Source organism: Mirounga leonina, unplaced genomic scaffold (genome assembly GCF_011800145.1).
Source record: "Mirounga leonina isolate KUSES-001 unplaced genomic scaffold, KU_Mleo_1.0 Mir_154, whole genome shotgun sequence".
Lineage (NCBI taxonomy): Eukaryota > Metazoa > Chordata > Mammalia > Carnivora > Phocidae > Mirounga > Mirounga leonina.
Window position 1 is genome coordinate 12,027,792 of NW_023270389.1, and position 14,971 is coordinate 12,042,762.

General features: G+C 43.3%; 1 protein-coding gene across 2 annotated transcripts in view; it reads left to right on the top strand.

Annotated features, from left to right (window-relative positions):
- Positions 1 to 11,310, top strand: part of SLC30A10 (solute carrier family 30 member 10) — a 37,970-nt gene extending 26,660 nt beyond the window's left edge. Inside the window, exons 2-5 of one of the 2 annotated variants that reach the window (XM_035010107.1) lie at positions 15 to 71; positions 735 to 812; positions 7,625 to 7,864; positions 10,455 to 11,310. In XM_035010107.1, coding sequence (XP_034865998.1) covers positions 15 to 71; positions 735 to 812; positions 7,625 to 7,864; positions 10,455 to 10,954 — 875 coding nt within the window. In that variant the 3' untranslated portion in view covers positions 10,955 to 11,310. The remainder of the gene's footprint in view (positions 1 to 14; positions 72 to 734; positions 813 to 7,624; positions 7,865 to 10,454) is intronic. The other variant, XM_035010108.1, reaches the window with a different exon arrangement.
- The last annotated feature ends 3,661 nt before the right edge of the window (positions 11,311 to 14,971 follow it).

Genomic DNA, 14,971 nt, shown 5'->3' on the forward strand with positions numbered 1-14,971 from the left:
CCGGCCGCCGGGCGTGGCCGCGGCGGAAAGCAAGCAGGAGCAGGGGGCGACCGTGTTCTCCAACGTAGCAGGTGCCTTTCGGTTGCATCCTCTGGACCTGCCTGCCTTTCCCTCCTCCGCCCGTCCCTTCCTCCGCATCCACGCCCTCTTTTTCTTTCTGGCTGTGGCTGCGGCTGATTCTATTTTGTAAAAAAATCCGCGTCCTCTGCAGCCCGGCTTTAATTCCCTGCTGCTAACTTATGGCATTCCCCACAGTTTCTTTTGTTTTCTCCTGGATCCTCAGCCCCGCCCCCCCTTTTTTGCCTCTTTCCCCTTCCCCTTATTCTGTCTGCTTCAGAGTATTGCTTTTCTTAAAAATCAGTTATTACTGGGCAACAGATAGCACCCCCCAACCGTTGCCCCTTCATCAGATGCTGTCTGCACTTTGTTTTTCACCCTTCCCCTTTGCCCATCCTTCTATCCCCGTGGGCGTTATGGGTTTGGGGGTGGGGGTGGGCTCCCACTTGCCTCTTTTTTTTTCTTCTAAACTTGAATGGAAGTGTGAATGAAATCCAAAGGTGGATCACAAGGCTTATATCAAGGCCAAAATGTACTCTTCTGGGCTGCGTGTGTGGAGAGGTAGGGGATCTGATGAGCTAGTAGGAGTTTAAAATAACAAAACCTTTTTTTGAGTCCATTGGTTCTTTTTGTTTGTAGAACTTATACACAACACAAGGTTTCTTCTTTGAATGCAGGTGATTCTCTGAACACCCAGAATGAACCAGAAGAGACTATGAAAAAGGAGAAAAAGTCTGAAGCCCTGAATATCAGAGGTAAGATCGCCTTTGGGTCAATTTGAAACCCCTGTCTGTAATACATACGGGCTGTGCTGTCCTCTTCGTTTCTGTTTGCCTTTTAATAAAGCGTGTTAGAAAGTAGGCCGGTTGCATGAATAGACTATGACCCTGGTCTCTTGCCTAATCACTGCATTGATTCTGAGTGACACACTAGTTGCTAATGATTTATCCTTGCTCCACTTAGATCCAGGCTAATGCTGCCTGTTCCAGAGCCCCACAGATCAGTAGCATGCTATTACTTCACTTGCTTTTGCCCGCTCGTGGGTATTGCTAACGTAAAATGAGGCCGCTTTTATTTGAATGTAATTTTGATAAAGGTGAGAAGAGAGAGGGTGCCTGCATCCAACCTAGCATTGCTGACTGACCCTCACGCCTCACTTTTTTCTGCCAGAAATCTGCGTCTGGGATGGGTCTCTTGGCTTCCTTGAATCTCTACTTCCAGGCCCAAAGCAGAGGGTTCTGGTGAGGCACGTGGACAGCACGTTACTAGCATCCTCCCTGCCTTGTGCTCAGGGTCACAGGCACTGGGCAAAGGTTAGCCCAGGATATTCAGAGGTGCATTTCTCACCAGATACCAACATTGTATCCAGCATCTCTCTCTTCCAACTTCTTGGGCAGAGACTTTGCCCAAGTCCCCAGTCTCAACTTGGAGGATTTCAACAAAGATTATTTAACCCTTTACTACCAGATGATTTTGGGGGAAACCTGTGGTAGGGCTTAAATGGAAATAACATAAAGAAAAAGTAGTCATCTGGAAGACACTTTCATTTCTGAGAGTCTCCCATCTGATCCCAGAATGGATCTGTAGGGAAAACCAGAAAAAAACCCCCGACAATAACAACAACCATACATGAGCTCCTAAAAATTTCTACAGGAGTCAATTTTTAAAAATTGAACAGCAAGAGGGGAATTACTAAAGTGCTTGGTGGTGAATCTTTTTTGGAAAGAGAGAATCTGTAATGAAAAATCACTATCCTTTCTCTTTGGGTTCAGTTTAAAATATAATATATACTATATATATTTTAGATATCAAATACATATTGTATATATTATATATATCATAAATTTTCCATAGCACTTTAATTTTGCAAAGCACATTCTGTTAATTATCCATTCTCATGCTGCAGAGAAGGAGAACAGGTAGGTGAAAAGATGCTGAGAGGACTTAAGAGTGGGACCAGTAGATATTGTGACCTTGTTTGGGAAGCATGATATATGAAACTTGCAGCATGATCATGAAACTTGTATGATCTGGCTGATCTTTAGTCTAAAGTCGTTGGAGCTCCTAGTTGGAAAAATGCCCTCGGTAAATCCTTGCTGTACCTGGCTCAGCCTTGTGCTCGACAGGTACTGACCAGCGTGCACCTGTCGCTTCCACCAGAGGTGAATAATGCAGTGGCTGAAAGATTGAGATTTGGGTTCAAGATGCCTGGGTTTGGGGTCTTGGCTCTGCTGTTTAAGACTCTGACTTTGGGCAAGTTTTTGGACTTCTCTAAGCTTCCAATTCCCTCATCTTTTAAATAGTATCTACTTGAGGGGGTGGCTGTTCGATAAAACATGTAAAGTGCTTGGGCGATGCGGAAGGAAAAGCCTGTTGATGGAGCGCACGCTTTGTGCCAGACAGCATGCAGGCATGAGCCACTCACATTTGTACGACTCTCACCAAGTGGGAGCTGTTGACTCTCAGGTAGTGAGTGGAATCGCTGGGCTCAACCCTGTTGCCTAGGTGAGGGTAAGCGCTCCGGGCCCTGCTGTGGCTCCCAGGAACCTCTCCATCTTTCAGGCCAAGTGGGAGGCTGGCCTCCCCTTAGGTCGTGTGTCCTCATCTTGGAGCCATGATTCGGAGAAGGCGTAGAAAGGCCTTAGTGGGAATGGACTTCACCCCCTCGTTTTGCAGATAAGGAAACAGGGTCCCGCGAGTCTGGTGACTTCCCAAGTCACCCAGGCTGGCAGCTGAGGCGGGGCTGGGATCCTGGGCTCCTGCTTCTCATTTCCACCTCTTCCCAGTCTTGCATACTGCGTGTGCACTCCACGCAGGATGGCTTGCTTCTCCAGTGTAGACAGTCCACTGAGTGGTTACACTTTTGACCTTTAAGCCACTGCTTGAGAAAACAGGACTGTCCCCCTAGATCTGCAGGGGAGCAAACGACTGGCGGGGATTCGTGTGAACAAAAATCATTTCTGGATTTTCATTAGTGTTTCTCTTATTTCAGTGGAAAAAAACAAATGCCTTCTGAGAAACACAGTCCATCTTCTGCAAAGCACAGTGAAACCACAAACCTTTATGAATTCTCGTCCATTTCAGTTGTTGATTTTATTTAATAGGATCAAATGTGATACATTAAAAACTATTGCAACAGAGTGTCAGAAGATAATTAAATTTTTTATTTCAGTATAAATATAAATAGATAAACTGCAATCCTGACATCATTTGAAAATAAGTCTCCTTTGATGAGATTTTTTTTTCTAATTGTTTTTTTCCAGTAAGAAAGAACTCCTCTTTCCATAACCACTTGTTAATGCCCAGGGCTCCTGCACTGTGTTTCTGGTTATCAACACATTCAACGACACTGATGGCTTTTTCAAGGCCTGGGACACATCAAATTTCAACTTATGTCAAATTGCCAGTTTTTCTGAGTTTTTCAAAAAATCTCAAGACAGGAAGTGAGGGCCAACGGTTGAGGTGTCCTGTCATTGCAAAGCTACCTTGTGAGCAGATAATTGAGCTGTCTACCAAGTGTCGATCTTCGTCTCTCAGATAATGCTGCCCGACTTATCTTTCTGAATCACAGATGTGATCCCATCAGAATCTGCTCAGAAATCTTTGCTGCTTCCAGAATAAAGTCCTAACACTGCTGACATTCAAAGGCTTGCTGTTCCGGTGTCAGCGGTCCTTTCTAGACATTTCTGCCCTGTTCTTCACCCCTTTGCTGCCCCACCTCCTCTCCTAGGCCAGAACTGTCTCTCCTGCCCCCCATCCCCATCTAATGCACACTTACAGTGAGGTGACCAGTGCTCAGTCAGGCAGATCTGGTTCAAGGTCAACCTCTGCCTTTTACTAGCTAGGTGACCTTGGGCAAGTAACTTAACCTCTTTGAGCTTCAGTCTCCTTATCGGTATGTTGCATGAGTGGTTGGAATAGCACAGAGGACACACTCAACAAATCACGCTCCTTATCATCGTCTCCATCAGTTCTGTGCACTTCATCTCAGTGGGCTTTCAGACATTGTTTCAACAGACTCTTCAGAACTAGCCTCTGAGAGAAGTGAGACAGATGCTGTTCTCATCCCCATTGCTCAGAAGAGAATCCCGTGACTCACGGAGGCTGACTTTGGCAAGGTCCATGGCTCACGGAAACTGTCAGGGTCTGTGACTTCATTCTGAGGGCACCCCGCTGCCTGTCAGGCACGTCCTCATCTGTAGCCTCCCTTGAGCTCCCTGCCTGGAACACTTTCTCTCTGAGTTCTCTCTGCCTGGAACACCACTGCCTGTTGAGATCTGTCCCCCCTTCAGAGTCCTGCCCAACTGCCCCATCTCTCGAGATGCCATCCTTGAGATGTCCCGTCACAGGGACTCAGCGCCCCCCACCCCGAGGTTCCTGGTGCACTTCTCTGAGAATCCTGCCAGTGGACTGTTGTCCCTGGAGGATAATGGCCAGGCCTTCTTCATCTTTGCACGGGTGGCCAGAAAACACAGTCTAATATCCAGTCTCAAGAATTTAAGGAAATCATGCTTTAAGCAGTTTTTCAAACTGAAAACCATGATAGTTTGGGTCATAAAATCAATTTAGTAGCATATGATCAGCATTTAGAAAATTAACCAGAATTGAATGAAATAGAATAGAAAGCGGTAATAAATCATATGTTGGGATAGGCTTTGTTTTTTCACGTTTGTTTCACTGCGAGTCTCTGTGTGTGCTAGGAGGCAAAATATGATTCTAACTGTGGGTTATGGGAAAAACAAGTGTGAAAGCTATTTTGTATAATTGTGAGGGGCTAATAGTGAGATTTCTTAGGAGGAAAACCTGAAATGGGAATCTAGGACTTCTGTGAGGCAGGATGCACAGTGGTTCTCTAGTTAGACTATGGTAGACTTGTATCCCTACTCGGGCACTTTCTAGTTGGGTGATCTTGGATAAGTTACTCAGCTACTCCATGCCTCAGTTTCCTCATTTGTGGAATGGAGAGAGTAACCACTTCAGAGAGTCCTTCAAAGGACTTAATATGTAAATACATGGAACATACTTACAACAACGTCTGATGCATATGTGTTAACTGGCAATACAATTATTGTTATTGAGTAAAAGGCAGAAGTTACTCTATGTCATGGGAGTTATGACCGACCAACCAGAAAATACTGTTTCATTGAGTGCCTGCATTGTATGCTTCTAGTGCCCAAATATAAGCACAAGAAATGCAGAGCAGGACCCTCATCCTCACGTCACTTCATGTCTAATGGAGGAAACGAGGCTGTCATGCAGGAAACAGAGGATGACAACTGTCTCAGGCAGTGAAAATTATGTCAAGTGCAGCTAGGAAATACTTGGTCTTCGTATTTTTATAATATCACTTTGTACTGCCCTGGGGAAGGTTCAGGCTTTGATCTTCAGGTTTCCCTGGAGGAACGAGGTATATAGACCAACTCTTGGGATTTTCTCTTTGTGGCTCAGAATAGGGACTGGGGAGTAAAAAGCTCTTTTGTGGGTGGGGTGGGGGAAAGGGGGCACAGAATTAGAAGATGGAATTGTTTAATGTATGTATGTATGTATGTATGTATGTATTTATTTATTTATTTTTTAATATTTTATTTATTTGACAGAGACACAGCCAGAGAGGGAACACAAGCAGGGGGAGTGGGAGAGGGAGAAGTAGGCTTCCCGCAAAGCAGGGAGCCTGATGTGGGGCTCGATCCCAGGACCCTGGGATCATGACCTGAGCCGAAGGCAGATGCTTAACGACTGAGCCACCCAGGCACCCCTGTTTAATGTAGTTATTGAACCAGAATTCTGTTCTTTTTTTTTTTTTATAAAGATTTTATTTATTTATTTGAGAGAGAGAGAGAGAGAGAGAAACAGCATGAGAGGGGATAGGGTCAGAGGGAGAAGCAGGCTCCCCGCCGAGCTGGGAGCCCGATGTGGGACTCAATCCCAGGACTTCGGGATCACGACCTGAGCTGAAGGCAGTCGCTTAACCAAGTAAGCCACCCAGGCGCCCCCAGAATTCTGTTCTAATACCTAACCACTCAGCCAGAAGGAAATGTAGAGATATTTTTTATTGCTGTATTATTTTGGGGTGGGGGGAGGTTGCCACAAATTGCATTTCGTTTGTTTACAGAATGCTGTTTTGCCTCTGATGCTGCTCAGCTACTCAGAATTCTAAAATTATTGCCAAAAAGCAGCATTAGCCCAGTTAAAGCATCTTCCAAGTGAGACCGTTTGGTTGTAGCCACAAGTGAGTTATTAGGATTTTGGATTATTATTAATTCAACCAAGTGGATCTGTGGGATACTTGGAGAGAGAAAATGAATCTTTCTTAATCTATATGCTTTCTTCTAGAGCAGTGCTCTGGGAGTTTTATTTGAGTTTTAATCCCCTGGTGATCTTGTTAAAAATGCAGAATCGGATTCCGTAGATCTGAGGTGGGGCCTGATTCTGCATTTCTCACCAGCTTCTGGGGGATGCTGATGCTGCTAGTCTGCACACCATACTTTGAATAGCAAGCGTCTGATGTTTTCTGCAAAAAAAAATAAAATAAAAATAAATTACCTGGTGTTTATATTTTTATAATCCTTCTGCCAAGGTTTTCACCTAAATCCCAGTTTAGTCTCTGTCTCGCATACAACTGGACACCCAGATCTTCTGTGTTAGGATTGCATATTTTCTGTATCATAATCAAAACCTTTAAGGTTGATTCCCTTGATTAAAGGCAACCACGATGTTTGTTATTATCTCTTTAATTTTAATTTTATTTTATTGTGACAAATCGCTCTTTATTCAGTGGCAGTATTGCTGGAATTCCTTCTTAACGACCTCAAACCAGTTTGAATGACCTCGGCTAAGTAAGGAGTAGGCAAAGACATGCAGGGAAGGGGGGAGATGGATCAAGGAAGAGGAAAGAGAAGGAATAACAAGAACAACTCTCTCTCTCTTTTTTTCTTTTTTAAAAGATTTTGTTTATTTATTTGACAGAGACAGAGAGAGCACAAGCATGGGGAGCGGCAGGCAGAGGGAGAGGGAGAAGCAGGCTCCCCGTGGAGCAGGGAGCCCGATGCGGGACTCGATCCCAGGACCCTGGGATCATGACCTGAGCCGAAGGCGGACGCTTAATGGACTGAGCCACCCAGGCGCCCCAAGAACCACTCTCTTGATATGTCTCAGTTCCTTCTCCTCTTGAAAATGTTTAAAACCATTTAAATCGCAGATACTTGTCTGAAAGACTAAGAAACCATTTGCACAGCCTCTGTTTTCCAGTTCGGTGCCTTCTGACGAGTGGCAGGCAGGGGTGGTGAGGCACCATGGGCAGATACAGTCTCTCTTCCCACTGGCGTCTATAGCTCAGAATCTTCCTAGGCTCTTGCAGGTTCTCTGCGTCCTGGGATGGTGGCCTAGGGTTTTGTTTTCTGCAAAGTAGAGGACTTTTTAATTTTTTTCATTCGCATCCATCCTGCTGTTTTAACCAAAAAGAAAACAAATAGCAACTGGTCTTAGACTTGGGAACCCAGGTCACTGAGGGTCACGCAGCTCCCGAGTTTGGCTCTGTCCCTTAGCGGTTTGTCTTTCCTCCTGGCAGGTGTACTTTTGCATGTGATGGGCGATGCGCTGGGCTCGGTGGTCGTGGTGGTCACGGCCATCGTATTCTACGTGCATCCCCTGCAGCCTGAGGACCCCTGTAACTGGCAATGCTACATCGACCCCAGCCTGACTATCGTCATGGTCATCATCATTCTGTCATCTGCCTTCCCGCTCATCAAGGAGACTGCTGCCATTCTGCTGCAGATGGTCCCCAGAGGAGTCAATATGGAAGAGCTGAGTAAGTCACATGATGCTCATCTGGAACCACGCCCGCTTAATGCTCCTCTGGCCAAAGGGCCGGCGTTATTTCAGAATAGTGTTTGATTTATGTATCCTGAAATACTTTAAATCACCTGGCAATAGAGACATCTATCATATGTTTGGTAGCCTAGGAAGATGACTCACAGCTCCAAGAACCAAAGGTCCTTTGCAACCCATGACTCTGACTCACCTGCAAATTTTTGAGAGTATAGTGCTGGGCAAGACCTACGCCTCGGCTCTTACGTTCATGTCAGGCTTTATTTTAATTCCAGTAAGGTTTACCCTGCCAAGAACTTGATTTTTATTCTCCTTATTCGGAAAACAGGAATCATTCATTTGTATTCTGGATCCTGCTTTCTAGTTAATTGATTTTTTATGGGCACGAAAGTCACCGTGTCTCTTATAACACCATAAAAAGGACCATGTTTTAAATTCAGGTCATTCATGACCTCCTTCAGTAATGAAACCTGTCTCTTTGCTGTGCTCAAACAGAAGGTCAAACTCTCACCTTAGTTATGTGCATCTGAGCATACATCGTTTAGAGACTTTGCAGAGTTTCTAGGTGGGAACTATCCAGACGTTGGTGAGAAACTGAATGTGCAACTTTATTTCTAGTGTTTCTACATGGAGATTATGTTTTTATAGAGGAAGAATTTTCTTGCATATTTGCTGTTATACAATCATTGCTTCACCAGTGAGCCAGTCACCATGAGATAGAGCCCGGTCCACTATGAGGCTCAAAGTCGGAAGACCTTACTTCATGACAGATCCCTGAAATGAGGTTTGAATGGGTCTTAATACATTGTATGTCCATGGCTAGGCTCTCCCTTGTGAGGGTGTGATTTGCGGTGGCCAGGGTAGCTCATAGCCCTGCCAGCCCTCTGTTTAGTAGCTCGCATTGGGACCAGCTGGTCGAGCCATTGCTGGCAGCTGGTGCTGCTCCTAGTCTCTCCCCCTGGATGTTCTTTTCACCCTTTGGAGCCTCTTGTTGGGCAGCGTTGCTTCGTTTACAGTCTCAGAGTCAGTCAGGCGTGGTCAGCTCCCTGGCTCCTTTGCTGTACAGAGTTAAAACAGTCAGCCTTCATTTCCTGCAGTCTACTCTCTGCCCAATGCTGCAGGCAGAGGAGGTGGGAGGTGGGGAAGGAGATCCCCAGGAGCAGATAGGCAGCGTGGTCTCTACCTTCCAGGAGCTTGTTTTCCAGTTGAAGAAACAAGATAAACATACCAAAACGATTTGTGATATATAATGGCTTATATTGCCTTTTAACAAAGTTATATATATATATTTAAAAATATTTAAAAATAGATGGTAATAACAGTAGCAACACTTCTATGGCACTTACTCTATGCCAGTAATGTTCTAAGTGCTTTACTTATATTCACTCATTTCAATCCTGCAAGTAAACCTATGGGGCACTCTCGTTTTTATTCCCGATTTACAGATAAGGAGACTGAAGCACGGGGGGCTAGCTAAACTACCCAAGGCCATGTCTGAACTGGGATTCAGACTCTGGCTGGCTTACAGGGTCTTTGCTCAGAATCACTATTCAACATCAGCTCTCTAAATACATGTTCATTTGAGAACGTATAGAAGATGTAAATAAAAAAACAGAAATCTCTCATGATCCTGCCACCCAGAAATTACCACTTTTAATATTTTTGAATCGGTCATTCAATAAAACAAGCTTTAACCTGCATAAAATTTTTGTGTGGGTATATACACTGATGTTTGTTTAAAAAAAAAGAAAGAAAAAACTCGTGCCGTATATGCAGTATAACTATTTGCGTTTCCACTTAAAGATATCTTATATACTTTTCCTCATATCCTTAAATATGCAACTTACTTGTTAATGGCTGTTATCATATTCTTTTATATAATTGATTTAACTATTTTCTTGTTTCCATTTTTCTCATTAATACAAAGAACTTTGCCCAAACCATTTTTGTACATGAATGTTAGGGTATTTCCCTGTAGGTTAAATTCCTAGTACTAGGGATGTTGGTAAAAGTTTTTGGTCCATATTGCCAAATTCTCCCCTTTCAAAAAGGCATCCTGCTTTTTTTTTTTTTTTAAAGATTTTATTTATTTATTTGAGAGAGAGAGAATGAGAGAGAGCACATGAGAGGGGGGAGGGTCAGAGGGAGAAGCAGACTCCCTGCCGAGCAGGGAGCCCGATGGGGGACTCGATCCAGGGACTCCAGGATCATGACCTGAGCCAAAGGCAGTCGCTTAACCAACTGAGCCACCCAGGCGCCCAAAAGGCATCCTACTTTATACTCCCAGCACAGCCCGTTTGGGTGTCCATTCCCTTGAACCTTGGGAATTCTTTTGGGTGTTGTTAAACTTATTTTCTTGAATTGCCTTTTATGGGCTCATGATGGATGGCATAGGGACGCAAAGAGGAGAAAGAAGATTGTGGGAAAATGTGCCCATATAGATACAGCTCTTTTTCTTCCCGCTGTAAATACACCGTTTTGGTGAGAATGCCTTCAGGGACCATGTCCCTCCCGTAGCGGGACCTTGTTTCCAGGAGCCTTCGCTGATTGTCTGCTCTTCCTTCTTGTAGTGAGTAAACTCTCGGCCGTGCCCGGGATTAGCAGTGTACATGAAGTGCACATCTGGGAACTTATAAGCGGAAAGATCATTGCCACCCTGCACATCAAGTATCAGAAGGACAGGGGCTATCAGGACGCCAGTAGGAAAACTCGAGAAATCTTCCACAGTGTGGGAATCCACAATGTGACCATCCAGTTTGAGCAGGTGGACTTGAAGGACCCCATGGAGCCGAAGGACTCGCTGTTGCTCTGCAGCTCACCCTGCATCTCCAAGGGCTGTGAGAAGCAGCTGTGCTGCCCGCCGGGGGCCCTGCCTCTGGCCCACGTCAACGGCTGTGCAGAGCACAACGGCTGTCCCCACCTAGACACCTACCCAAGTGATAGCTTCACTGGGCAAGAAACAACACAAGTGGCTATTGAAGTATCTTTGGACAGCTGCCCGAGTGACCACGGACAAGCTCTTAGGAAAACTCAGGAGGACCAACATTATGTCAACAGCACACATTTTTAATCTGGTCCCCACCTGAACAGACTGTGTAGACGAGGCACTCTGGCTTGTGGAAGGACCTCTGTGGGCTGTAGACACTGATCAAACTGGCGGTGTGCTCGCTCCGTATTCAACAAGGGGCTGGTTGTCTGGGATGTTAATTGCATGTGTCTGTTAATTTCTGTGTGACCGAGAAGCCCTTTACATTGTCCTGGGTATCTCATGCTGCTTTTCCACAAACTCACCATTTCCGTTTGCACATTTATTTTGAGAAGCAAACTGCGCTCGCGTAAGTGTCAGGGACACTGAAGGCTGGGACTCTATGGCTGTGGACACGGGATTCAAAATAGTTCCCGTTTTAAAGTGATTGGAACTTGTAACTGACTCTCAGGTGAGCTCATAGCCAAGTACATCGAAAAAGCTTAAGAATCATGATAGCTCTTTTTTTTTTTTTTTCATTCCACTAGAAGATCACAAAAAAGGAACGTTGGATAGTCCTGTCACTGCGGAAATTTTTTTCTTTGACTCATTTTCGAATAAATGTAAAATGAACGCCTATTAGAGTAGAAAATAGTCTCAGAACATGAGAGGACGTGGAGTTCATTAGGGGAAGACAGGAAGAAAAGGCTTTCTGACCACCTCTTCATTTTGTGAGGTAGAGAGAAAACTAATGTTTACTTTCCGCTGTGAAATGAACTACAGCTATAGGGTGCTTCAGATGTTTAATGCATAAAATACTTTTTTTTTTTTCACTTGGAAGTATGGGGATATTTCCCACTTCCTAAGGTATGACACAATACTTAGATGTTGTCTTGCAGAATCGGTCCAGTTGGGGACTGTTCTCATTTATTGCTTAATGACTTATTTGTCCAAATTTCCTTTGGGTCTTTTTTTTATATGATCACACTGATATGTGTAACCTTTACCAGGAGAACATGAGTATTCCTGAGATAGAAGAATATATGACACTGAGTATTCATTCCTGCCAAAAAAATAAGCTAGATTGACTTTTCTTTCACTAGACATATTTAAAAATATTTATTGTAGTTGCCAACTAGTAACTTGATGGTAAAGTGTATGTGTAGGGAAAAATGAGAATTAATTTAATTGCTGCCTTTTAATGTGTTTTGAGGAACTTACGATTTTCTTTATTTCCTTTTCTGGCTCTGACCCATATTACCAATTTCAAATAAATTTATTAGACTCTGATTTGGATCCATAATCGACTTACATTAGTATTGAAGGAGCCTCTGTCCTATATTGAACACATTGTTTAGGCAGCAGTATTTTAATCAGAACAGTCTCAAAATAGGTCTGCGAAAGTGGAGATGCCCTCATAGAGAACTAGAGTCTTCCCTGATGGGTTGTAAAATTGACTGGCAGTGGCCATCTCTTAGGCTCCAGGCACAGAGTTCTGTTTAGAATCTGCATGGGAGTCAACAGAAATGCTGGGTTGGTAATGGAAAAAGCGCCCGCATTTTTCAGCACTAATACCAGCTAAAAAAAAAAAATGTCTTAGTGTTCATTCTAAGGCTGAAATAAGCAAGCGGCTGTGATCAGTAGGATAGGAATTTTTTTCATTCATTCCTTCAAAATTTATGATCTGAGTTTAAATTGGCCATGAATTAGGTAAATGCATTTTTATCCCTAGGAGTTTATTGGACTAGTCTGTATAGCCAAAAGAGGGGTAAAAATAAGACAACACTTTTATTTTTAATACTAAAAGTACAGCATGTACTCACAAAAAAACCGGGGGGTTCTCTTTGATGCTCACCACTGTGATGAGTGGATGAAATTCTAGACAAATGTTGGTTGAGATGTCTTGACTGGAACCAAAGAAGAAATCTGTCCCTCACTTCCAGATTTGAAGGTCTAATTTGATTTCACGTCATTCTGCTTTTATTAAAAAATTATAGTTTTATAGTTTGTGTGCAGTTGGCTAAGGAAATGAGCACTAGTTTACACCCAGATAATGTTCTCTAAGGAAAAGTCACTTAATTCCGTTATATCTAAATTTACCTCAGAAAAGTAGCTTGATGGACACTTACTCACATAGAGTTCATGTGAAATAATCCCTTTTAAGACAGTTTGAATGCGTTTAATGTGTTCAAACAAGCTAATTAAGTGCAATATTTTTGTATGGGGCTAGGTGGTTTCCTTAGTCATCTCCGGCACTGTTATGCCTGCAGTCTGGGATTTTTACTTGGGTTTTACTCTCCCTTTAGTTGTTCTGCATTTTAATTCTGCCAAGGAAAGGTGGGACTTTTCTTTTCCTCTTTGAGCCAACCTTGCCTGGTGGTAGTAAGTCTGATGAACAGTGGTTTTACCAATACTGTTTTCCTCTGAGATTAGAAAAATGCTATCGTTTACTTTAGCGTTCCTGTGTGCTTAGATCAGTTCCAGAAATCTTCCTCTTTTTTTAAGGAAATGAAAATAATTTTTTAAAAGTTTCGAGCATCCTGTGTGTGTCAGGTCTGGACCAGCCATCCTGCACACTAACCTGGAGGACACACGGGACGGCGCTTGCTTCTGTCCTCTGCCCTTCTATCTCCATAGAAAGAGTCCTTTCCCCATTATTTCAGCACCAGCTCTGGGATGTCCTGTGTCTGCTTTCATCTTCCAGATGTCAACATTGGTTTTTGAAAATAGAGATGAATTGTTTTCATGACATTTGGCCATTATGAATATCCATTAGGACTACCAGGCTCCATTGTGGACAGAAAAAAAAAAGTGTCTGATCCCTCTAATTATTGATAAAGCATAAATAAAATAGGGAGACATTGTTTGAGGAAGAATTAAAAATATTCTCTATATTGGTTAGTTTCTTTTCCTTTTTGCCACCAGCGGGCCAAACTCTAGTGGGGGGTAAATCGGGAATGCCAAAATTCAGTAGGAAAGAGTGCTTTCAAGATCAGAGAAATCACTGAGGTGGATTTGGGATTTTAATAAGGCAGCTGCCCTGTAAGTAGTAAGAATTTTTGTTATGCTTTCTCAGCATCAGTGACATTTTCAGTTCCTTGCTGTGGGGGGCTGTCCTGTGCATGGTAGGATGTTGTGCATCATCCCTGGCCTCTGCCCACTTAGATGCACACCCATGAATCGTGACAACAAAAAATGTCCCCAGACATCTCCCCAATCCTCTGCAGGCAAATTGGTCTCTAGTCCTGAGCCACTGAGTTAACCTAAGGGTAGTTGAGAATTACTGTTGATAAAAGTCCCTCCAGAGCTCTGTAATCACTTTAATAGAATCAGTTCTGCAGAATTCACTCTTTAAAAAAAATATTTTTCAAGGAGAGATCAAACTGTTCATCAAAATGACAGTCAACTCTACATAGGATCTTTAGACATTTGAAGAAAAGATGTAATTTGGGGGGAAGAAAGGCCTTACAAATCTGATTATGCAGATCAGTCAATACAACAGTGAATGAAATGAAGAAAAAAAGCATTTGTTCTCGCTGTTCTGTCATGACCCCTTCAACTCATGAATGTCCTCAGTTTGATGAACTCCCCACAAAATGAGACCAGAAAATACCAGTATGATTGGATTCTTGGGGCTAAGGTGTTTAATTCATCACCAGTTTTAAACTTGATGATGTTTCTTCTATTGGTTCCAGACAAGCAGCTTATCTTGGTGCTAAGGATGAGTTCAGATGCTAAAAAAAATTCTGTATTGTCTGTGGTTAGCTTAATCCTTTGCCAGCTCATATCACATTTTTTTCCTGGAAGGCAAGGTACATTTCCTGCTTTTAAATATATCTTCACACTCTTGCAATTAAAGACTGCAAAAAAGGACTGTGTTAGAAAATAAACTGAGGAAACACAACCTGATTTAGGTTTTGAATTTAGACTGAATAATGAGCATGCCTGTTCTCTAGCTTTGCCGTTCGCCTGCTAAGTTGTTAACCTATTTGTACTTCTGCGTGTATTTGCACCTGAGTCGCCGCAGGTAGGAATGAAGATATTGAATCAGGAGAGTAGCTGCTCAAATGGAAATTGCATCAGACCCTACTTCTCACTGTATGTAATCCAAATGTTCTTATG